Source organism: Galeopterus variegatus, unplaced genomic scaffold (assembly GCF_000696425.1).
Source record: "Galeopterus variegatus unplaced genomic scaffold, G_variegatus-3.0.2 Scaffold1113, whole genome shotgun sequence".
NCBI classification, from domain to species: Eukaryota; Metazoa; Chordata; class Mammalia; order Dermoptera; family Cynocephalidae; genus Galeopterus; species Galeopterus variegatus.
The window spans coordinates 40,656-64,024 of NW_007727224.1; the positions used below are offsets into that span (position 1 = coordinate 40,656).

Here is a 23,369-nt window from a genome sequence, read left to right on the forward strand (position 1 = left end):
GCCAGGTAAATTGTACACAATAAATACTTGTTAAATTCATGGAAAGGGGGAAAGCCAAAGGAGGAGGATTTTCCCCTTTTTAAGGAGAAATCCAATCAATTCTGAATAATGATGAAAAGGACTCAGAGAGAGAAAGGCTGAAGATGAACTAGAAACAACGAATAACCAACCAAAGAGAAAAGGTTGGCTCGCCCAGGGGACGGCAACCGGAGCTCTTGGGGAGGGACTGGTCTCCGGTAGGGACAACTCTCTCATGGTAGCAGGAGTCATGTTCAATCACCCCCTAGGTCAATTAAACCGCCTAACTGCTTTTGTCCCCTCCCCGCCATCCTACTGCAGAACACTTAATTCAAATCCACGTTATCACTCGCCTGGATGACTTCGAAAGCTTCCGTGCTACCGGTCGCTCTACCGCTCTGCAGCCTTGTTCTTTGCCCTGCTCCCCGCCTCCTTCACTTCCTGGAGCGCACTGAGCTGCTCTCCATCCTCTCTAGGAATTTGTCCGTGCCCAGAACACCTTTCTCCCACACGCCTGTCCTTGCCTAACAGTTCCTAGGCATGCTTTAGGCTCAGCTGTGGCGGCACCACCTCCTCCGGGAAGCCTACCCGCTCCGCACCCCCTCAACCCCATCCCACCACACGGGCAGTGTTGATGAAGACGGCGTAACGCCGAAGCACCACGCTCCCGCCGTGGTGTGCGGGAAGAAGACATTACCTCCCGCGCCGTCTCCCGCGCGCGGCTCCCCGGTCAGGGGGCGTGGCTCCGGCCAATCCGGGCGGCGAGTCAGCCGCCCCAGCCAATAGGCTCTCAGCGCGCGCCCGGCCGACTCCCCCGCCTCAGACCCGAGCGGTCCGAACGGGAGTTCTGAACTGGAGTTCGGAACGGAAGTCCGACCCATCCCCTACCCCGGAGAGCGAGACCCCGCCCCATCCCCAACTGGCCGAGTCGCGCCAGGAGACGAAGCGGAAGGCCCGCGTACCCACAGACGACTCAGGCAAGGGACGCGCGGCGTCATGGCCGCCGACAGTGACGATGGCGCAGCTTCAGCTCCAGCGGCCTCCGACGGTGAGAGTCTTCCCAGGAGCCGCCTACGCACTCCGGGGAAGGGGAAGGCCTCGGGCGCATAGTCGTAGAGACAGATTTCAAGTGTCAGAGGACTAGCTCCTTCCGCCAGAACCAGCCGACAGGGGACTACAAGTCCCGGTGTGCACCGCGGCTCTGGCTGCGGAAAGCCTGTAGTGTTGAGAGCATAGTTAAGGCGTGTCGGGGCATTTCGGGAGATGTAGTCTGAGGCTCGTAACTGTTAGAAGTAGTGACCAACAACGCGGAGCAGGTTGGGCATTGTGGTCCAAAGGAAGTAGGACGTGTTGGGAAGTCTGGTATAGGGCATACTGGGAACTGTCGCTTTTGGCTGCTGGAGCACCGTGAGCACAGTAGTATGGAGCCTTGTCCGGTATTGAGGGGGCTGAAATCTTCCAGCCCTGCGAAATATTTCCTGCACGGCGTGGGAAAAAGGAACCACAAAAGCCATCTAGTCCGACCTTCCATTTCTACAGATCGTGACGCTGAGGGGGAAGTAATTTTCCCAAAGTCTCAGATAAGCCACTGGAATACCCAGGCTTCCTCTCCCCAAATTCAGGGCACTGTCTACTCCAAGGCCTGTGGGTACAGCACGTGGGATACAAAGGCTTGAGGGAAAAGCTATCAATGGAAACATCCCCACCCTCATCCCCCCATTGGCCTAGCTTGGTGTCTGTTTCCCTTTGCCCTTGTCTGAGCATGAACATCCATCACCCTCCTAACCTCCAGGTGGTATCAGCAAAAGCACAAAATCTGGGGAAGAGCTAGTAGTCCAGGTTCCTGTGGTGGATGTGCAAAGCGACAACTTCAAGGAGATGTGGCCATCCCTCCTGCTGGCCATAAAAACATCTAGCTTCGTAGCTGTGGACACGGTGAGGGTTGGGAAACAGGGAGGGCAGGTGAGGAGGCTGATGCTGGGGGCCTATCACAACCCTCCCTTTACCCACCTGTAGGAACTGAGTGGGCTTGGGGACAGGAAGAGTTTGCTGAATCAGTAAGTATAAGCCCTGTTCTCTAGTCCCAGCCCTGGCAGGATGGGCAGACCTCCACCCTGGGGTGGGGGTCAAAGTCCTGGGTGGTTTGGGTCCTTCGTGAGGCTAACTCCCAGCCACAGCCACCCCCAAACCTAACTCCAAGGTGCATCGAGGAACGTTACAAGGCCGTGTGTCATGCTGCCAGGACCCGCTCTATCCTCTCCCTGGGCCTTGCCTGCTTCAAGCAGCAGCCAGACAAGGTATTGGGCTGATTTCACCCCGTCTCACATCTGTGGCTGGAGGGAGGAGGGTTGAGATCCTGGGAAATATCAGATTTTTCTCCCAAATCTTGGTGTAGCAGACCCTCTTTCCCTTCCAGGGTGAATACTACTACCTAGCCCAAGTGTTCAATCTCACCTTGCTGTGCATGGAGGAGTATGTCATAGAACCAAAATCTGTGCAGTTCCTGGTACAGCATGGCTTCGACTTCAACAGGCAGTATGCCCAGGGCATTCCCTACCATAAGGGCAATGACAAGGTAGGCCTCCAGCTTCCCCAGCCTGAGTCTGCCCCTTCTGTAACTTCATTAATTCCTACCCTAGGCTGGATGCCTGGGGTGAATCTGCTTCTTAGGGAGTATGGCAATCACTGGTGACAGGGCTAGGGAAACAAGATTGATACAAGGGTGGGTAGCACTGGGTTAGGTAGAGAGGGAGAGTTTTCCAGGTAAGGGAGCCTGGGATAAATGTCTTGCAGAAGAGGCTCCCTGGGGAACTCTGTCCTACCTAATGACCCTTTTACTTCCACCTAGGGTGATGAGAGCCAGAGCCAGTCAGTGCGGACACTGTTCCTGGAACTAATCCGGGCCCGCCGGCCCCTGGTGCTACACAATGGCCTTATAGATTTGGTGTTCGTGTACCAGAACTTCTATGCACACCTGCCTGAGAGCCTGGGAACCTTCACTGCTGACCTGTGTGAGATGTTCCCAGCAGGCATTTATGACACCAAATATGCTGCTGAGTTTCATGCCCGCTTCGTGGCCTCCTACTTAGAATACGCCTTCCGGAAATGGTGAGGGAATGGTGGAGGGAAAGGGGTAGAGCCTGGAACCAGCCTATTTCATTCACTTAAGATATTTATTGAGTGCCCACCATGTGCCAGGCACTGTTTTAGGTGCTAAGGATTCAGCAGTGAACAAAACAGACAAACCCCCCTGCTCTTACAGAGTTTATATGCTAGTGGACCAATATCCTCTTATGCTGTTGCAGTGAGCGAGAGAATGAAAAGCAGCGGGCAGCTGGCAGCCGACACCTTACCCTGGAGTTCTGCAGCTATCCTTCTAGTATGAAGGCCCATATTGACTACCGCTGCTGCATGCCCCCTGCAACCCACCGTTCTCATCCCACCAGTGTCTGTGACAACTTCTCGGTGAGAGCACCCACCCATTTCCTGGGGCAGGGGAGGCTCTGGTGCCTGGAACCCCTTTCTAAGCTTCTTTCCTATCTCCAGGCCTATGGCTGGTGCCCCCAGGGACCACAGTGTCCTCGGTCCCACGACATCGATCTTATCATCGATACAGATGAGGCTGTGATGGAGGACAAGCGGCGACGGCGACGACGTAAGGAAAAACGGAGGAGGGCTTTGTTGAGCCTGGCTGGGACACAGACCTCTGGGGAAACTGAGGGTGGTCCTCCCACGAAGCAGGTCTGTGGGGATAGCCTCAAGGCTGAGGAAATTGAGCAGAAGGTGGCTGTGGATGAAACTAGGAACCAATCTCACTCTGAGGAAGTTCTTGCTCACTTGGAGATGGGGCTTCAGGCAACAAGGTCTGAAACAGCTGACGTGGCTATCTCGGAAGTGCCAGGGAGTCAAGCCAGTTCTAACCCAGTGCCTGGGGATGGATTGCACCGGGCTGGATTTGATGCCTTTATGACAGGTTATGTGATGGCCTATGTGGGAGTGAGCCAGGGACCCCAGCCCTGCAGCTCTGGACCCTGGCTACCTGAATGTCACAACAAGGTATATCTGAGTGGCAAAGCTGTACCCCTCACGGTGGCCAAGAGCCAGTTCTCTCGTTCCTCCAAAGCCCACAACCAGAAGATGAAGCTGGTTTGGGGCAGTAGCTGACCCAGCTTCTACCTAGCAATCAAAGTCCAGGAAGACAAGCTGAGGGAACAGAGATATTTGGGTCCCTCTATGCTGTAAATGTCATACTCTCAACTGCTGCAGAGTTTTGGATGTTTTGGGGAAGAGAGGCACTACTGGCAGAGAAACTACTGCGTTGCCCCTGGACCTTTTCCTTTACCCCTGAGGCTGGGGTACAAAGGTACAAGTAAGAAGGCTGACCAGCCCCTGTAACTCCGACTTTATTTTTAGATTTGAGTGTCTTGGGAAAGTTTTACAAAAAAATCAACAGAAACAAGTTATGAAAATATTTGACCAATTTCATCTTTGGTTATTTCTTATTGTGGCTCTGTAAGGACAGACTTCCCAAAGCTCCAGCAGGAAGCAAAGAAAATCAGTCCATGTAAAAACGATTTAACCAATTGGGTGTATCACACATTGACAAATACACAGAGCAGGCCCTGGGGCCTACAAAACCAGCCCCACTCCCAACCACAGGGTTGAAAGTCTTATGGGGCAGAACATTAAGACTCCTTTATAAATATGAAAATAGATTAATCAACTGGAAAAAGGTCTTTGAATAGGTTAGCTAAAAGCCATGACCACCATGCTGCCTTGCCCTCCCCTTGCATAGAAATGTAGTGACGTGGTCTGACCATGCAGGAAGTGCAAACAGCAATTATTCAAGTGTCTTAGACATACTGGCAAGAGGCACCCCAGTCTTCAGGTCTGAGAAATAGTCATGCCCTTTATGGCCTCCTGGTCAGCTGCAGGTTCCATCCAGTTAGCTTATATGCCCCAACAAAGGGCAAGAGACAGACCTGGGATGGGAGAAGAATGGGGTAATAGCTGCCTGCCAGCTTATCTGAGATCTGGAAGTCCTCTGGTCCTGTATGGGGAAGCACATGTGGGGTCAGGTGGAAGCCAGAGCTCCTTGCTGGATTTTGGGGGCTTGGTATGAGCTGTTGGCCCTAACTAGGAGGGCCTTTCACTTCTGCCTCCCTTCTCATACACAGCCATTGGGTATCAGGAGCCCAAAAGTTGAGCCTGGCTTGGCCTGGCCTACCCTGCCTGCTCTGTGGGCTTAGGGAAGAGTGAAGGCTGTGCATCGGGGTGCCTGTGGTGTCAGCTGAAGGTCCATCCCCAAGGTGAGGCAGGGACTAAGCCCCCTCACCCATCCTCCTCTCCCTGGGTTTACAGGCCTATGCCTGAGAGGGAGAAGGGGACTGGAGCAAGCCTCTTGGCCTTTCTTCTACCTCCATCTCCTCAGAGGCACCTGCAGGGCATGGACTGGTCCCCTGGGGCCTGTGCCCAAAACCGTTCTCTTCCTGGGGACTGGAGCAGTCCATGGCCTCATGGGCTGGTGCAGCTGGTAGGACAGATGCCCTGAATGGTGGGATCTCTCTTACTCTGTACTTGAGACTACTGAGACGTGGTGGGGGCCCATCAGACAGCGATTCTTCCCGGCCCACAAATGGACAGGCCTCTTGATGCAAGAACTCGGGTGAACCAGGCAAGGAACGCCACCGGCGAGCAGGTGGGGCCAGGGGCTCCTGCCAATCAGCCAGGGGTATAGTTCCAGGCCCTGGTGCATCCAGGTCAAATACCAGGGAGATGACAGACTTGCTGGGCAGGTCAAAGAACTTGATCTTGCCACCCTTGAGGTCCTGACGAGCATTGAAAGGGTTGACTTTGGGGGTACGGGCAGCACCATCTCGTTGTGGCCGGTAGTAGGGATCCAAGACATTTACGGTACGTGGGGGCTTACGGGAGAAGATGTCTGACTGGCTTCGAGACAGCCAAATGGTACGTCTTGGGCGTGGTGACTTGGGGGGGATCCTGTCATCCAGTGAGCTCAGTCGCTTCACCCCAGGCACTTTCTCCAAGAGTCCTGAAAAGCAGTGAGTTAAGGCTGGGTTACCCTCACTAGTCATAACAAATAGAAGCAGCACTTTACCACCAAGTGTTTTCACTCAAAACAAAGTAGGTACTTTTGTCTTATTTCATCAATGAAGAAACAGACTCAAAGAAGGGAAGGAATATGCCAAGTCACACTGTTAGAGAATCCAGTACTTTTCCATAATCTCCTTCCCATCCCCTTTGCTTCTGGATGTGGGATCTTGCAATTACAGCTCTAGAGGGGAAGGCCTCACACCGTTTCCTCCCTTGGGGTCAGTTGGGCTTTCTGGTCTAATCTCTTACCCTTGGCTGTGGGCTGCAGCTTCCTGTCCCTCTCCTGCTCTTCTTCCTGTAGGCGGTTCAGAATTTCCTCCAGGGTCTTCCCAATCTCCACAAAGGATGGACGCAGTTTAGGATCCATCTGTAGGCATCCACACCAGCCATTAGCCCTGCCCTCCATCTCCCACCCTAAGGATGGCATTTGAGTCTATTTTTGGTATCTTTTAAAATTCAGATATGCAGGTAAGAGTTCTTTTCTGAAGACCCCAGACTATGAGGGTGATTCCTAGGGCCAAAGTCAGGGAAGATGCTATTGCTTATAACCCTCCCGTATCTTGGTCCCCTTATGTGTGTGTCTTATCCCCTTGTTTGGCACAGAACCCTCCAAAAGTTTATGTTCACATTGGTTTATTCTATTCTTCTTTGAGTTCTGCTGTGAATGTGTTTCTGGGAGGTAACTGAATGAAGCCCAGCTACCCCTTGGTCCGAAGAGATAGGTCCAGCTGCAGAGTTGTATAAAATGAAGGCTAACAAGAGCCTTTTTCATGTGCCTCAGGACCAGCTGGATCCTCAGTCCAACAATAAAACCTGACCAGAGCTCATCAATACCTAAGGCAAAGGGTGGTGGGTCTACCCTGCAGGCTGAAGACTGGATAATACAGAGCAACTTTTTTTTTCCTTGGTCCACTGCTGTGGAGAGCCTGGCCAGGCCCAGAAGAGGAGGAAAAGGTGTGGTTGCTGTCACTCATCCAGTGAAAATGAGGCCCCTCATGAGGCTAATTAGCAGCCTTTCTCTACAGTCTTAACCAGATGAAGAGTTCAGCCAGCCCCTGACCAAAAGCAGGGAGAGAAAGACACTCACATTACAGCAGTTGAAGGTGAGCTGCAGAAAGTCTGGGGGGCAGTCTCCCACCATGTGCTGAAAAGCGTCATAGTCCAGCCCAAAATTCTGTGGATGGGTATGGTGGGGAGGGTACAGGGGACATGGGTAGACAGATCATTCACCACCACCCCACCCACCCATCATAGCCTGCTCAGTAGAGTCTGGGAGATGCCCCTGAGAAGTAGCCACAGACTGAGTTCCAGCTACTCCACCCCAAGGACAAAATAGTTTCATAGTCTTAAACCAGCCCCATCCCAGTGACAAAGATCCCCATATTACAGCTTACCTCTGTACGGGGAAGATAGTCCGGATCAGCCTGGATGCGGGCGATGATCTCACAGAGGATGATACCATAAGAGAATACGTCCGCCTGGTGGGTAGTCAGACCTCGGTTTCCCTCTCAATGGGATAAGGGATGGGGTATCTGCCCAACAGCCCAGACCTGGATCCTATTACCCATATTTCATAAAAGTCATTCACTGGGCAGCTGCCAGGTACCAGCCCTGCTCTTGGCAACAAGGATATAGATCTTCACCCTGAACATAAAGGGCAGTCCTGGACACTTTCTGCTAAGAGTAGATTCTAAGGAGAACCAGGTCTTGAGGTCCTCCAAACTTACCTTCTCATTATAGGGCTCATCTCGGAGAACTTCAGGTGCCATCCAGAAGGGTGAGCCCACCACAGCTAGCTTCTCACTCCCCATGCTGTTTGGTGAGATTATAAGGAAAATGAGCTTGCCACTGGATGGCACAATGGGATATTTTAACCATTGGGAATTCCTCTCCCCCAAGGATGGGTACAGACTAGACACCAAATTTAGGGAGCTGAGGTTAAGCTGTGACCAAGTCCTAGCCTCTGGGGAAGAGGCTGGAATTTTCCCTTAGCTTCAGCTCCCTCCTCTGTGACCCCAGCATCAATTAGAGCTGCCCACCTGACATCAGGGATCTTCTCAGCTAGACCAAAGTCAGCCACCACTGCAGAGTAACCGTTCTCATCCCTCTTTATCAGGCAGTTCTAGGTTCACAAAGAGAAGATAAGTTAGCTCAGAAGTGGGTATCAGCTAGCCATAGAGTTGCCACCTACCTCTCCCTTCCTGCCACAGGGCATCTTGCTTCTGCTCCTTAATGAACTATACTCTTAGATTGACCCCAGTGGTTAGACCTGGGGGCTCTAAAATAGCCATGTGAAATGAGTTAGTCCTGGATCTTTGGTGGTAAACAATCATTTATCTTTGCTTTCTAAGTGCTAGGCATGGTTTTAAGTGCCAGAGATAGCTCAATGAACAAAACAGAAGCCCTTGACCTCTTGGAGCTTATAGTCCAGTGGTAGAAGACAGATTATCGGGTCCCTGGCCTCCATTCCTCCTCCAGAATGCAGAGACAAAAAGCCCTGGCCTGATCTTGCCAAGTTAATATAAGCATAGGACAAGTGCCCAAGCCTACACACCAACTTTCACTGACCACAGGATCACAACCAACCTCCTCTCTGGTATTAAAAGTGATCTGGTTCCATCTACCTGTCCCAACCCCCCACCTCCCTGTTCCCAGTGTCCCTATGCACACATCCTCATCCAAACTTGTCAGACAAGCTTGACTTACCAAGCCTGAACAGGCCCTTCAAGTCTTTGCTTATAAATGAGGGTACTTCAAAAAGTTCATGGGAAGGCCAGCCCGGTGGCGCATTGGATAAGTGCGCCACTTGGGAAGCGCGGCGGTGCTCCTGCCCGCGGGTTCGGATCCCACATGCAGACCGGTTCCCGCTCACTGACTGAGCGAGGCTGCGGGAGCAGCGCTGAGGGTTGCAATCCCGTTGCCGGTCCCCGGTCCGGTACGGGGGCAACACTGAGGGTTGCGATCCATTGCCAGACACGGAAAAAGACAAAAGAAAAAAAAAAAAAAAAGTTCATGGGAAAAAAATAATAAAAAGATGAAATGAATCTTTCCGTGAACTTTTTGAAGTGCCCTCATACTGTTCCCTTCCATTTGAAATATTCTCCCAATTATCCTTTTCACTTAGGAAATTTTTATGTCTTTTAAAGCAAGCCACCTTTTCAGTCTTGACCTCAGCATTCACCTTCATTCTCCCTCTCAACTCTTTTAGCTCTTCCTCTTCCCCACTTCCTCTTACAGTCTAGCAGAGAGGCCATGAGCTCCTCAGGAGCAGGTTCTGGTTTGGGCCTTCCTTCCTCCCATATTCTATTCATGAGAGGCTAAGGACATGATCAATGCTGAACAAATGATTATGAACAAATGCTGCTGTCTCCAGAGAAAGGATGAACCCAAATGACATTTAAATAAACACAAAGCAGCAACCAGCTCTCCCCAAATAGCTGCATTCAAAATAGCCCTATGCCATTCTGGCCTGGAAGGAACCTCACCCCACCCGCTTCCTCCAGAGGCAGCAGAGAGCAGGGATCCTTGGCTCACAGAAACATTTCTGAGGCCAGTAAGGCCCCATCTGACCCAAACCAACCCTGCCTCCTCCTTGCCGGACTTGACATCTAGTTGCTAAGACATTGCCAAGTCACCTGCTTATTCCACATCAGGTACAAATCAGTCCTTTACTCTGGCCTTGACATAATCACACTATTTCCCTTCATCTACCCTGGATCCCAGATAGACATGCATCGCCTCTAGCTTCCAAGCTGGACTGTCCTTGTGCTTGTCCTGGCTTTGACCCTCCCATCAGTCCTGCTGGCTCAGCACCCCAGCCTCCCTGATTTTGACTGTCTGTGAGAGGACAGGGCCCTAAGTCAGCCTGCCTATTAGACAGCCAAAGCCCTGGCTTTAGAGCACTAGCCTGTAAGGCAGTGGCAGCTCAGATCTCTCACCTATTTTTTTCCTTTCCCCCTTCTATTTCACAAAAAACTCAGGCTCCTGTCTCTGAGACTTGGTCTGAATTCCTGTTTACTATTTGCTTTAGTCCTCAGAAACAGCTCTGGTTAAAGTCAGCTTGGGAGCAGCAGGTAAGGAACAGAACATGTCCACAGTGCACTGCGCCTGTCAAAGCTGTTCAGTTTCTGCCCCATCTTTACATTCGTGGAGGCCTCCTGTTCACTCACTGGAAACCAACCATCCAGGAGAAAGTGACTTCACAGTAGCTTCTCTACGAGCTGCTAAGAGATAGCTAATACTCTTCTAATTGGTCTCTGTGTCTCCAGCCTTGGTCTTCATAATCTATCTTCCTCCTTCCTGCCAGCATGATCTTTGTAAAATGCAAATGTGTGTTCTCCCCCATTTAAAAGCCAACAACGAAATACTGTATGATTTCATTTATATGAAATGTTCAAATAGTAAATCCATAGAAACTGAAAACAGATAAGTGGTTGCCAAGGACTGAAAGGAGAGAAGAGGGTATGGGGTTTCTTTTTGGGGTGATGAAAAAGTTCTTAATTAGACAGTGATGATGGTTGAATATACTAAAAATCACTGAAATGTATACTTTAAAAGGGTGAATTTTATTATATGTGAATTATATTTCAATAAAGGTTATTTTTTAAAAACTGACAATGGTTCATTTCCTATTTATAAGATAAAATCCAAGTTAGATAGTATGATATGCTCAGACTCCTCTCTTTTCAACCTTACCCTTACCACTCTAGCCTCACAGTCTGCATATGGTACCATTTATGCTTCTATGTCTGTGCCTTTCCTTTTGTTTGATCCTAGGATATTATACCTCCCCCCCATACTTACTAAGTAGAATTCAATTTTCAAGATTCAACTTAGGCATCATCTCTTCCATGATGCCTTCTCTGCACATTCAGGTTGGGTCAAATATCCTTTCTCAAAACATCCTATGCATTCTCCCTTCTCTTATCTTAGTATTTGCCATATTATAATGAAAATATCTATGTTACTATAATCCCTTCCCCAACTAGACTATAAACTTTAAGAAAGAAGGATATCTTAAGAGGGGGTGGCCTAGAGAACACTTTCTAATCCCTTAAGTAAGTGAAAGATTGCCTACTTCTGTGTGGTGCCCTAGGAATTATAAAACATTTTTCACAAACATAAATCCATGGATTCTTCAAAACAACACTGTCAGATGGGGAGATCTGAGATTTTTATGATTAAGATGAGAAAAGTGAGGCTTATAACTATTAGTAAAGACCCTGATCCTAAAGGATTCCTACCTAATGATTTTGGCCCCTCCAGAAGGACAGATTGAAGAGCTTGTCATTGGAGACAGCAAGGCCATATGGCAGGAGCAATGTAGTCCTATGGAAGCAGCAGGGGCCAGTGCCCATGAAGAAGGCAGCATTGTTTGTGCCAGCAATAAGACGCTCTATTTGGGACCCTAGCCCCTACTCCAATGTTGGTTCATCCTAGGGCATCCAGTGTAATGCTTGCATTTCTTTTCCAACTTGGACATGGCCCCAGTATAGACTACATGGCTACAGAGTACAAAATATGAAGCTCAGACCAGGGAGGTTCTGAAGGAGCCCAGCCAATTTTCAGGCTGTGTTGGATGCAAGGTCCACTACATAGAGGTGGAAGACTTTTGAATGAGGTAGGCTTGACTAGAGTAAGCAGTGAGAGTCCCAGTCAGACTTCCTTGAAGCGAGAGGTAGCCTTTTCAGGTTCAAAAAGCAGCCCAGGAACAGCTGCTGCCTGGCTCCAGTTCCCCTTTGGCCTCACCCCTATTATATCACACTATAGCAGAGTGACTTACATGTTTGCTTCTTCAAGAGCAGGGAATGATCCCATTCATCTTTGCATCTCTAACCTAGCACAGGCACACAGAGCTAGGCAAAAGTTTTGTTAAATAAAAGTTTGTTCTGATGATTGAAACAATTTGGCTTCTTTCAAAAGCATGTGTCAAATGCATACACTAATCATATATTCAACTCTCTATAATGGGAAATGAGCTGACAAGGGACTCAAAAGGGTGGCCATGGATGCATTTCCTGGAATCTACAGAAATTTTTCAGAACTAGGCCAAAGTAGACACCTGAAATTCCAGAGGTGTCCTAAAACAGCTGCACAGTTCTGTTAGCTCTAAGCTAAAGCTGTTTCCACAACAATGACAACAACAAAAGTCCACAGCATAGAGTTTAAGAGGAAATGATGAAATGGTGCTCCCTGAAACATCTCTTCTTTAAATTTAATTAGACAAATTATACTCAAACTAGTAGATGCCCTGGGAAGGCAATCAACATTAGGGCTAATAAAAAGCTTGAATAGTATAAAAGGGCTGGAGGAGGTATTGTAGAACCTTTCTAGCACTTATGAGAGGTAAATTAACACCAATTGCTAAACATAGAAACTGGATAAATTTCAATATTCATTTAGAAATTAATTTTATGATGCTGTCCTAAGTATTAAAATACAGGTTATACTTAAATCATTCAAAGTTTGGCATGTTCACACATGTGCACAAAGTATTTGATAGATATTTACACACTGGGAGACACAATTATGGTCTGACTTTGGAGTTTTGGCAGATCTGGGTTCAAATTCTGGCAAGTTTCCCTACTAGCTTTTTTTGGGTGCGTGTGATCCGAACCCTCGGGCGGGAGCGCCGCCGCGCTTCCCAAGCGGCGCACTATCCAGTGCGCCACCGGGCCGGCCCCCACAAAAAAGACTTTCAATGTGCCATCACCTCCCTCCCTTCAGCCACAACAAACTCACTCCATAAACCAGGAAAGGAATCAAGCAAGAAAGGAATGAGTCTACATTTCAAGAAAAGTTAACAGGTTCTTTTCACAGCACAGAGAGATCAGAGACTGAATTGCCCTCCTAAATGCCTCTGGGATTGCTACAGTTCAAGACTCTTAGACTATCTGTTTTGCTGTGATGTGTCCCAACCCTTGTCCTCAGTTCCACCACATGATCCCCTGCATTTACCATAGCTCTTGTGTAATGACCTGCTCACATATCTGTCTCCCCAGCTAGACTAAGAGCCTATAAGGAGTACAGATTGGATTCCAGTCATTTCTATGTCCCCAGTACTGTATCCTCTTAAGCACAGTATAAATGGTCCCCAGAAGCTGTTGACGGTTTTCGTTATAAAAAACAACTCCAGCACACCCTAATAGCCACTCTCTACATCCCTCCAGCATTCAACTTTGTTCTAATTCATGTTCCTGTCACTGTGCAAATTATATTTTCTGTTCCTAGTGTATGGCATAGCCTAAGACCACAGCTGATAGGTGTTCACTCTGTGGAATCATCAGAGTGGCTTCTATGGAGTCAACAACAACAACAACAACAAAACACAACCAAGAGCTAGAGGTACAATTCCCTATGCATACTCACATAATACTACCAAGGGTAACCACAGTGGTGCTTTCCTGATGCCAGGCAGTAATTGTATTAGGCAGAAACAAACTACTTTCTTGGCTGCCCCCAAGAGCCTAGGCTCATGTATAGTTGTGCCCGTTACAAATAGAACTACTGGTAAAAGCTTGAGTGTGATTACTGCCACTTCTTGATTGAGCTCCTGAACTGAATATTTTTATTTTTATTTAGGCGGCTGACCAGTACAGGGATCCGGACCCTTGACCTTGGTGTTATAACACCACACTCTAACCAATTAAGCTAATCAGCCAGCCTGCATGAACTGTAAGGCGATCCTAACCCTTTACTTAGCGTTATCAGCACCACACTCTCCCAAGTGAGCCACGGGCCGGCCCTATGAACTGAATATTTTTAAAGCTACACTACCTCCCACTCCCTTCTAAGTAAATTCTTAGCATTGCCACTGTACGAATGTTTTTTTTTTTTTAATTATTCTTTTTCTGCGCTAATCTGTTTCAGGCTGTTTCTTACAAGTAACTACAAAATTAGACTGAACAATTATATCTGACAGCTGGATGCTTGAGGTGAGAGTATCAAATCAAGGCAGTGTCTAAGTTGATACAATCCCATCCATTTGCCTGAAACAACTGCAGTTTTCTTAGTCTTGATTTTCTAAAATATTCTAGAGGAGGAAAAATGGCTGATGAAAGGATAAGATACCACATTCCAGGTCCCAACTGCCCAAATATCCAGTTCTTGCAAGTATTAATGTAGATAAAGGGGCTGGCCAGTTAGCTCAGTTGTTAAAGCACAGCCTTGTTAACAGAAAAGTCAAGTTTTGGTTCCCCATAGTGGCCAGCCACCAAAAAAAAAAAAGGAAAAAAATTATTTTACAAAGTAGATAATGGGCTCCTCACAATTAGCCTCAGCTGGTTCCCAATTCCTACTTGCTAGTCTTGTGTTCCCTTAGGAATAGTGCAGTTGACTACAAATGGCTCCGCCACACCCAACGGCCCTATAATCACCTCCCCAAAGCTATTTTCTGTACAGTAGTTTATAAACCAATGGCCAGGGACCTTCAGGGACAGTACTGCTGTCTGGAACACCAGAACCATTTCTATATGGGATATCCAGGGACTTACTGCTTTAGGCATTACTGGCTCTGAGAGTTGTTCCCTTCTCAAACTTCTTGCAACAGGCTCCCCTCCCCCTATCTATGGCAGAAGGAGTATAGGAATATGTGTACACATGTATGTGTGTTTGCGTGTGTATGTGTTGAGGGTGGGGAATAAAATGACAGCTATTCTTGGGCAAGTACTAAATTCCTATACACCTCCCTAGAAGACTTTAATTTGGCTCTTGGGGCAGAAGTCATATTAGTTATGTTAGATGACCTTACAGTTCTCCCCATCAATGATCAAACAGTACTATTTGTATAAGCCTTGTCACAGAAGTGTCCCGGCCCATTTGGCCCTGAGATTCCTACTTTGTAGCAGGGCCAACTTCCTCTGAAAGCAATTATTTTCTAACCTGGTCACACAGCAATTTGGACAGCAAGAGAATACTACAAAGACCAGCTGACTCCAAAAAGGAACTGACAGGATGGCAGAAACTCAATCACACAGACAGAAAATGGGTCAGTACATTACGGCCCTCAAAACCTGCATGCAAATGACTAAAAATCACTGAACTCTTGCTCTTAGCTAAGAGCTAAGTCTTGGAGGTCATGGGAGAAAAAACTGATAGGCCCCCACACTGCTTTGACTGCTGTCACTCCTATAGGGCAAGAATCTCATAACCCTCCTCAGGTCATCTGCTTCTCAACACGAACTCAAACTGGAGACTGAAGTTAAATGTGAAGATGTTCGTGTTGCCTGGCTCAACACTGAAAGGTACCTACTCTGAGCTGATATAGGTTTTCTTAGGACTAGCTATCAAGAGTTATGTCTTCTGTGATTAAATATTAAATCTGTAAGAGATCTCCATATTTCTAAACTCATTATTGACTGTTCTTTTAACACAGATTCCTTGTTAAAAGAGCAGGACAGTATCTCTCAAAGAATTGTGAAAACAAAGCCTTCATACCTTAGATGTGAGGTCACGATGGAAAATGCCTTTGAAGTGAAGGTAGCTGAGGCCCACTGCTATGTCATAGGCCAGTTTCACCCTCACAGTCCAGGGCAAGTGCAGGTTACTGTCTAGCAACTGTTCCAGGTTCCCAGAGTTGATATACTGCAAAACAGAAGGAAAATCAAGCTACCATTTATCAGAAATGTTTAGGCTGGTGGTAAAACCATTAGAGAATAAACATCTAGAAGATAGTGACTGTATTTTTTTTTTTTTTTCCAAAGTTACCAAGGGCTAATTCTGCATCCAAGCACTATGGTAGGTGCTGCACACAAAGATTCCTTCCTTTGAGGTGATGACAATCTATTAAGAGATGTAGACAAAAAATATCATGTGGTAAATACTAAAATATAGTTTTTTTCAGGTATGGCAGCACCATGCAGAGCCAAGGATAAAGTTACTAATTCAGTCTGGGCATGTCAGAGGAAGCCGCACAGAGAAAATAAGGAGCCAGAAAGGATAACACCTGGGGAAGCAGGAAAGGACAGTCCACACAAAGGGAGCAGAATATGCAAAGTTACAGGTAAGTGCTTGGTGCATTCAGGAAACTAATTTATTCAATATGGCCAGAGTGCATGTATAGGAGAGTCAGGAAGTGAGGCTGATACGTTTTGCTATGATTTATGGACTTTATCCTGCCTATAGGGAACAAAAGAAGCATTTTAAGCAGGGAGCCACATGGTTATATTTGCTTTTTAAAGAAAAGATTATTTTAGCAATGGTATGATGGACAGAATAGAAAATACATAGAAAAGGAAATAGGTTATGAGGTTATTGCAACAATCCTGGTGAAAGAAGGGCAACTGAGTCAAGGCAATAGTGAAGACACCGGAACAAGGCAAGATTCAAAACGTATTTAGATGGGAGAATAAAAAACCTTGATGATTGCCTGGATAGGAGACTGAGGGCAATGAAAAGCTCTAGGATGATCCCAGGCTACTGGTCCCAGATGTCATTATAAAATATTCAGAATATAGGGAAAGGAGTAGGTTTTTAGAAGAAGAGGGAATGTTAAAAGAGTGAATTCAGGGGGCTGGCCAGTTAGCTCACTTGGTTAGAGTTGTAGTACTGATAACACTAAGGTCCAGGGTTCAATCCCTATACCGGCCAACTGCCAAAATAATTTTTTTTAAAAAAGATAGTGAGTTCAGCTGGGACACCTTGCCTTTAAGGTGCTTGGGGGACAACCAGGTGGTTAGTTGTCCCACAAGTACCTCAACCTATAAAGAGTAGATTTAAAGTTTAGGAACAGGGCTGGCCAATTAGCTCAGTTGGTTTAGAGCACAGTGGTATAACACCAAGGTCAAGGGCTTGGATCCCCATGCCAGCCAGCCACCAAAAAGAAAAAAAAAAAAAAGAGTAGATAAATAAAATAAAGTTTAGGAACAAAGTCTGAGTGAGAGACTAATATTTAGGAGGCAACAACATTGAGCTGAAGCAGTCACTGATGCCAAGGAATGTATAAAATTGCCCAGGAGTTATACAGAATCCCAAGGAAAGGTAAAATTTAAAGGAACAAGAAGAGGAAGAAGAACCAAACAAGAATGTCATCATAGAAGCTGAAGAAGGAGAACATTCCAAAAAGGAAGTGACCAACAGTGTCAAATGTTACAGATCAAGTAAGATGAGCTTGAAAAGTGTCCACTGAATTTGCAACTAGGAAGTTTCTGGCAACCACAGCCAGAACTGTTTCAGTAAAGTGGTTGAGACCAGAGTAAGACTGAAGTGAACTGAGGAGTAAGAAGGAACTAAGCAAAGATGTACTCTTTCAAGAAATACGGTTCTTTGTCATTCTTACATATTCATAAAGGGCTGCTTTGCTTCTTGTTTTAAAAAAAGAGTGAGTGAGTACATTTATATAGAGAAATAGTAATAATATGTATATGTATATAGGGCTTACATTGTACCAGACACTATTCTAAGAACTTTACATATACTACACCTCATTTAATCTGCACAATAACCCTACGAGATAACTGTACTGTTACTCTCATTTCACAGAAGGCATTTAGAGGTTCAGCAACTTGCTCAAGGTTACCCAATTATAAAGTGCCAGAGACAGGCAGACTCTGCAGTCTGGCTCCAGAGTCCATGCTCTGTACTATTACACTATATTGGAGAGTCAGACCACAGCATCTGAGTTAGAGAGCCTCACATAGAACAGGAGCTCAAAAATAAATTTATTCAAACCTTATATGATGTATTATCTCCCTCCTCCTTCCAAGGGAGAAAAAGGGGAAAATTCCTCTAAGTATAAATTAATCTCTTAATACTTATCTTTTTGGGGTGATATGAAATTTACAAAGGACTAAAGAACCCAATGGGATAAGAGGAGAGATCAGAATTCTAGTCCTATTCAGCTTCCTAATAGCCTTTTAACTTGGACAAATCAACTAACCAGGCTATCTACCCTTCAGGTTCTCATCTATAAAGTAGGTATGATAATTCCTGACCCACCTAACTCACAACATTATTAGGAGAATCTAATAAAATATAAGAAACTGCTTAGAAAAAAATTAAATTCTGTATGATTTTCCGATGTGGTAATATAAGCACCAGTTGGGGGCAGCACCGTGCAGCAGTTCAGATCCTTGAAAAGAGGCGGATCAGGTTTGGCAAGGCAGAGAGAATGGCTAAAAATACACCTTCTAACTTCTCAGAAGGGAAACCTGTCAATCTGCTTCAGCCTGCTTTATAATCCATCTTTGGAAATCTCAAAATAAGACATAATGACAGAATTAGCACAGTGCCTTCTCTTCCGTCTAGCCGAATCTGCCCAAGGTTCACATTGAAGTGCCCATCTGCTGAAATGAAATAGAGCTTGCAAAACAAACTCCAAGGTACATGGGGGCAATGAAACTAACATCTAATCACGCAGGCAAATTTCTTTAGCTCTGAGAGTTGAAAGACTGAGAAGGCCTTTGACATGGTAAGAGTGTGACACGGAAGGCCTGTCATCAGGAACCACTTGAATTTCTCAACTGAATGCCAGGCAGAAGAGACTATGATGAAAAGACTTGTACGTGCACTCTGCAGGCCAGGTGAAGCCAGCACTCTTGGTTCTGGTTCAGAGAAACACATGTTTATTCTGTTCAGCAATGTCTCTGAAGGCCTGCAAAACCCACAGACCAAGCCAGGGGGTGGAGAGCCCATGAAGAAGGTGAGACAAGATGAGGAATCACACTGGCTAATAGAGTCTGGCTTTTCCAGGCAAGATTGAAAAAGCACAGACCAGGACCAGAAAAATGGAGTTTATTTTTACAACCCATTTCTCTTGCCTGCCTTTCATGAATACGCTGGTGGAGCTGATATGCCTCTGGGCCCTCAGAAACCACAACTCCTCAATGTCTCAAGACTTTTGCACGTATGAGGAAAGGAAGTTTGAGATCTGCCAACAAGGGAGATTTCTACATTGGTACACACTCTGTGTGCCCATTAGTTGGAACATTCACTTCCCCATAAGCAACTCCCAGTGCAGATTCAGCTGGTGTGGCCTCTGAACAAATCCCTCCCTGCGAAGCCGAGAGAAGAGCCACTGCACTAGCACATTCAGCTTTCCCGGATGGGGACAACAACCGCTTTGCTTTCATTTTCTTCCAGACCACTCCCTTGGGCAGCCCTATAAAACAACCTAAGGCACTGGAAATACATTTAAATAACTTCATAGACAAGTTTTAACATTTTTATTGTCATTATTTTAAGCTTTCAAGTTCATAAGACTATAATATCAAAGACTAATATCAGCCAATAAAATGTGTTATAAGTACTTCAATACCTTTCAGTGACTGTTACCTATACCAACTTTACCTATACCAAAACCTGCCTCTCCTCCCCATAGTCTAATAAAGTTTTTTGTTTTTTGGGTTTTTGTTTTTGTTTTTTTGGCAGCTGGCTGGTATGGAGATCAAAACCCTTGACCTTGGTGTTATCAGCACTGTGCTCTAACCAACTGAGCTAACTGGCCAGCCCAATATACTGTAATAGAGTTTCTTCCATTTCATTTGTGTTTGATTCTTTTTTTTTTTTTTTGTCTTTTTCCGTGTCCGGCATCGGATTGCAACCCTCAGTGTCGCCCCTGCACCGGACTGGGACCGGCAACGGGATCGCAACCCTCGGCATTGCTCCCGCGCCTCGCTCAGCCAGTGAGCAGGAACCGGTCTGTATGTGGGATCCGATCCCTCAGGCGGGAGCGCCGCAGCGCTTCCCAAGCGGCGCACTATCCAGTGCGCCACCGGGCCGGCCCCTGTGTTTGATTCTTGATTTCATTAAAGGCACAGACCCTTTTCCTAGAACGTGCTCAATAACGTGTGTTGGTAACTAAAGAATATTACGTAGATAAACCTTTAATACTAAAAATGCAAAAAATCATATGCCAGCATCCTAAGTAAGATCATCAAAGGGACAGATAAGTGGAAACTCAGCTCTCCACTCAGGAATATCAATTCAGGTTATTTCTACAAACACTTATTGCACACTTTTCCCCTTACTGCCACCTCCAAATGAGAGTAAAAACCTGTCTGTCTACATCAACACTATATCCCCCAGTGTTTAGAACAGTGCAGGGCACTGGGGTATATAAAGATGAATAACATCTAGTTTATACCTTAAAGAAGTTCAGTGAGAGGCACATGGGTAAGCAAATAATACCCATAACCTGGTAGCAAAGGTCAACACTGGGGGTTTGAAAGTAGAGATTAACACTGCCTGCAGAGTTTCAAAGGTTTCAGAGAGGAAATAACATCTGAGTTGGATCCTAAAGGACAGTTAGGAGGTGCTGCTATGAACTGAATGTTTGTGCCGCCCCCCACCCCCAAATACATATCCTGAAACTTAGTGCCCAGTGTGATAGTATTAGGGGTTAGAGCCTTCAGGGGGAGCTTAGATTAGTGCTCTTATACTCTATATGGGATTAGTGCTCCTATAAAAGAGAGCCCACACAGCCACTCTGGAAAACAGTATGGCAGTTCCTCAGAGAATTAAACATAGAATTATCATATAATCCAGATATTCCACTTCTGGGTATATACTTCAAAGAATTGGAAGCAGGATCTCAAAGAGATATTTATACACCCACATTCATGGCAGCATTATTCACAATAGCTAAAACATGGAATCGACCCAAGAGTCCATCAACAGACAAATGGACAAAATGTAGTATACACATAACAGTGGAATATTATTCAGCCTTAAAAAGTTAGGAAATTCTTTAATATGCTACAATATGGATGAATCTTGAGGACATTAGGCTAAGTGAAAGAAGCCAATCACAAAAAGTCAAACACTGAATGATTTCACTTACATGAGGTACCTAGAGTAATTGAAATCAAACAGACAGAAAGTAGAACAGTGGTTGCCAGGGGCTGGAGTTAGAAGGGAATAGGGAGCTGTTGTTTAATGGGTAAAGAGTAACAGCTTTACAAGACAAAAAAAGTTATAAAGATGGATGGTGGTGAAGGTTACACATTATGAATGTATTTAATGTCACTGAACTGTACACTTAAAATGGTTAAGGTAATAAATTTTATGTGATATATATGTCATCACAATGAAGAAGAGAGAATGTGCATGAGAGAGACTCCAAAGTTCCTCAGTCCCTTCTGCTAAATAAGGACACAGTGAAAAGACAACCATCTATGAACTAGGAAATGGGCCCTCACCAGACACCCAATCTGCCACTGCCTTAACTGCAGACTTTCCAGCCTCCAGAACTGTGAGAAATAAATTTCTGTTGTTTATAAGCCACCCAATCTATGGTATTTTGTTATAGCAGCCTGAATAGACTAAGATAGTTGTCTAGGCTGAAGAGTACAGGTTCTTCCCACATATCCTTCCAGGGTCTGATGGGTACCAACTCAGACACAAACACATAAACACCCCCACACAGAATGTTCTGTAGCAGCTCCAGGGAAAATTTACCTCTCCCTGAGGTAATGATATACTCAGGACTCCTGTTCACAATTCTTGCTGATTCTAGTCAGCTACAGTAGCATCACCCGATCATAACTATAACCATAAGATAAAATGGTAGGGGTTTTTTCCTACCTTGAATTATGAATGTACTGATATCTGCAACCAGACAAGCTTGTCTCTGAACAATAGTTCAAGGGCATTCAGAGAGGTTCTGAAGAAAATACCAACTGTAAGAATTATTATTCATTTTTGAAAGATCTACACAGCTGGCCTCGAGCTAAGGCATTTACCCAAGATTATTCACTATGCTGCCATCCAACTAGCAGAGATCACTTGCTGCCACCTAATTAGCTGGGTTGTGCTGAGGAAGATTCACCCATCCCTCTATCCATCCACCTACACAAACACTGAAAACCCACTGTGTGAAAACCAAAAGATAAGCGGGGACAGTCTCTGCCATTAGTTCACAGTCTAGTCTAGATCACAGTCTAGTAGAGGTGACAAATAATCAACTAACAATTTTTTTCACATCGGAGAATAACATGATCAGATATGCTACACAGAAATATCATTCTAACAGTAGTGCAAAAACTGTATAGAAAGGCCAAGAATTAAGGCTGAGAGAACAGTTAGGAGGCTTCTGGAACCATCGGTGGGGGCAAGGAGTAATTAAAAGAGATAAAGTATTCAAAGTCCAGCCTAGTGCTTAGTTCATAGTACACAACTTATTCTCCTCACTATCAATATCTTATCAACATCAACCCTCCCCTAGGTTATTCCATTAGCTTCCTTTTTGCATCTTGAAAAGATTTAGCCCTCATTCCAATCTATTTTCCACAGTACAGCCAAGATAATCTTTCTGAAATGCCAACCTGAAGCCACTCACCTGCAAAAATTATTCAATGATGCTCAATTACTCTTAGGATAAAACCCACAATCCTTGGCATGGCATATAAGCCTTTCACTCCTGCTTATAAAGGTCTGATTCCTGCTTACCTGCGCATTTCTACACATTGCTGGTCCCTTTACCCGGCATACCCTTCCCTTTAATATTCACTTGTTTTTGAGGATTCAGTTCCATTTAATGGCAACCCATAGGAAGGGCCAGGAGTAAGAAAGACATTTTATACAAAAGGAACACAAAGATAACAAAGTACAGAGATTAGGTTTTTATTTTTTCCCCCCTGCGAAAGTAGGGGAAAAGGGATGAAGGTAAAAAGTTAAGATGGGTAATATAGTATAGTTGGGAAGCTCACTGACTGCAGAGTTAGACTGCCAAGAATTCAGTCTCATCTCTGACTATTACTAGTTGTGTAACTCTGGTTGGTTACTCAATCCCTTTCATACACATTTATAAAATGGGAATAATTCAACAAGTTGAGAAGATTCAACAAGTTGATATATGTAAAATGCTAAGAAAAATGTCAAAGAAAGTTCTCGATATGTCAGTTATTATTTCTATTATTATTATTATTATTATTTATTACTATTAGTTCTGGAATTCCAAGATGAAGCATCTGTAGTTAATTTGGCAGACTATGGGGGCCACTGAAGATATAATATGATCTGATGGGGGTTGAATTATATTCCCCAAAAATATATGTTCAAGTCCTAAACCATAGTACATCTAAGTGTGACTTTATTTGGAAATAGGGTCTTTGACGTAATGAAGTTAAGATGAGGTCATACTGGAGTAGGATGGGCCCTTAATCCAATATGACTGATATCCTTATAAAAAGAGGGAGAAGAAACACAGACACACAGAAAAGATGTCATATGATGGAGGCAGAAACTAGAGTGACACACAAGCCAATGACCACCATAAACTGGGAAGAGGCAAGGAAGGATTT

General features: G+C 45.6%; 2 protein-coding genes across 2 annotated transcripts in view; one reads left to right on the forward strand and one right to left on the reverse strand.

The window, feature by feature from the left end:
* The first annotated feature begins 886 nt into the window (after positions 1 to 886).
* TOE1 (target of EGR1, member 1 (nuclear)) lies at positions 887 to 4,494 on the forward strand. Its single transcript, XM_008574867.1, has 8 exons — positions 887 to 1,066; positions 1,811 to 1,953; positions 2,035 to 2,075; positions 2,219 to 2,315; positions 2,435 to 2,593; positions 2,867 to 3,126; positions 3,324 to 3,483; positions 3,565 to 4,494. The coding sequence occupies exons 1-8, from the start codon at positions 1,015 to 1,017 to the stop codon at positions 4,180 to 4,182; spliced, it is 1,530 nt and encodes a 509-aa protein (XP_008573089.1). The 5' UTR covers positions 887 to 1,014; the 3' UTR covers positions 4,183 to 4,494.
* Positions 4,490 to 23,369, reverse strand: part of TESK2 (testis-specific kinase 2) — a 92,076-nt gene continuing 73,196 nt past the window's right edge. Inside the window, 8 exon segments of the mRNA XM_008574866.1 lie at positions 4,490 to 5,414; positions 5,417 to 6,070; positions 6,382 to 6,499; positions 7,220 to 7,306; positions 7,527 to 7,610; positions 7,860 to 7,944; positions 8,172 to 8,254; positions 15,568 to 15,714. Coding sequence (XP_008573088.1) covers positions 5,350 to 5,414; positions 5,417 to 6,070; positions 6,382 to 6,499; positions 7,220 to 7,306; positions 7,527 to 7,610; positions 7,860 to 7,944; positions 8,172 to 8,254; positions 15,568 to 15,714 — 1,323 coding nt within the window. The 3' untranslated portion in view covers positions 4,490 to 5,349.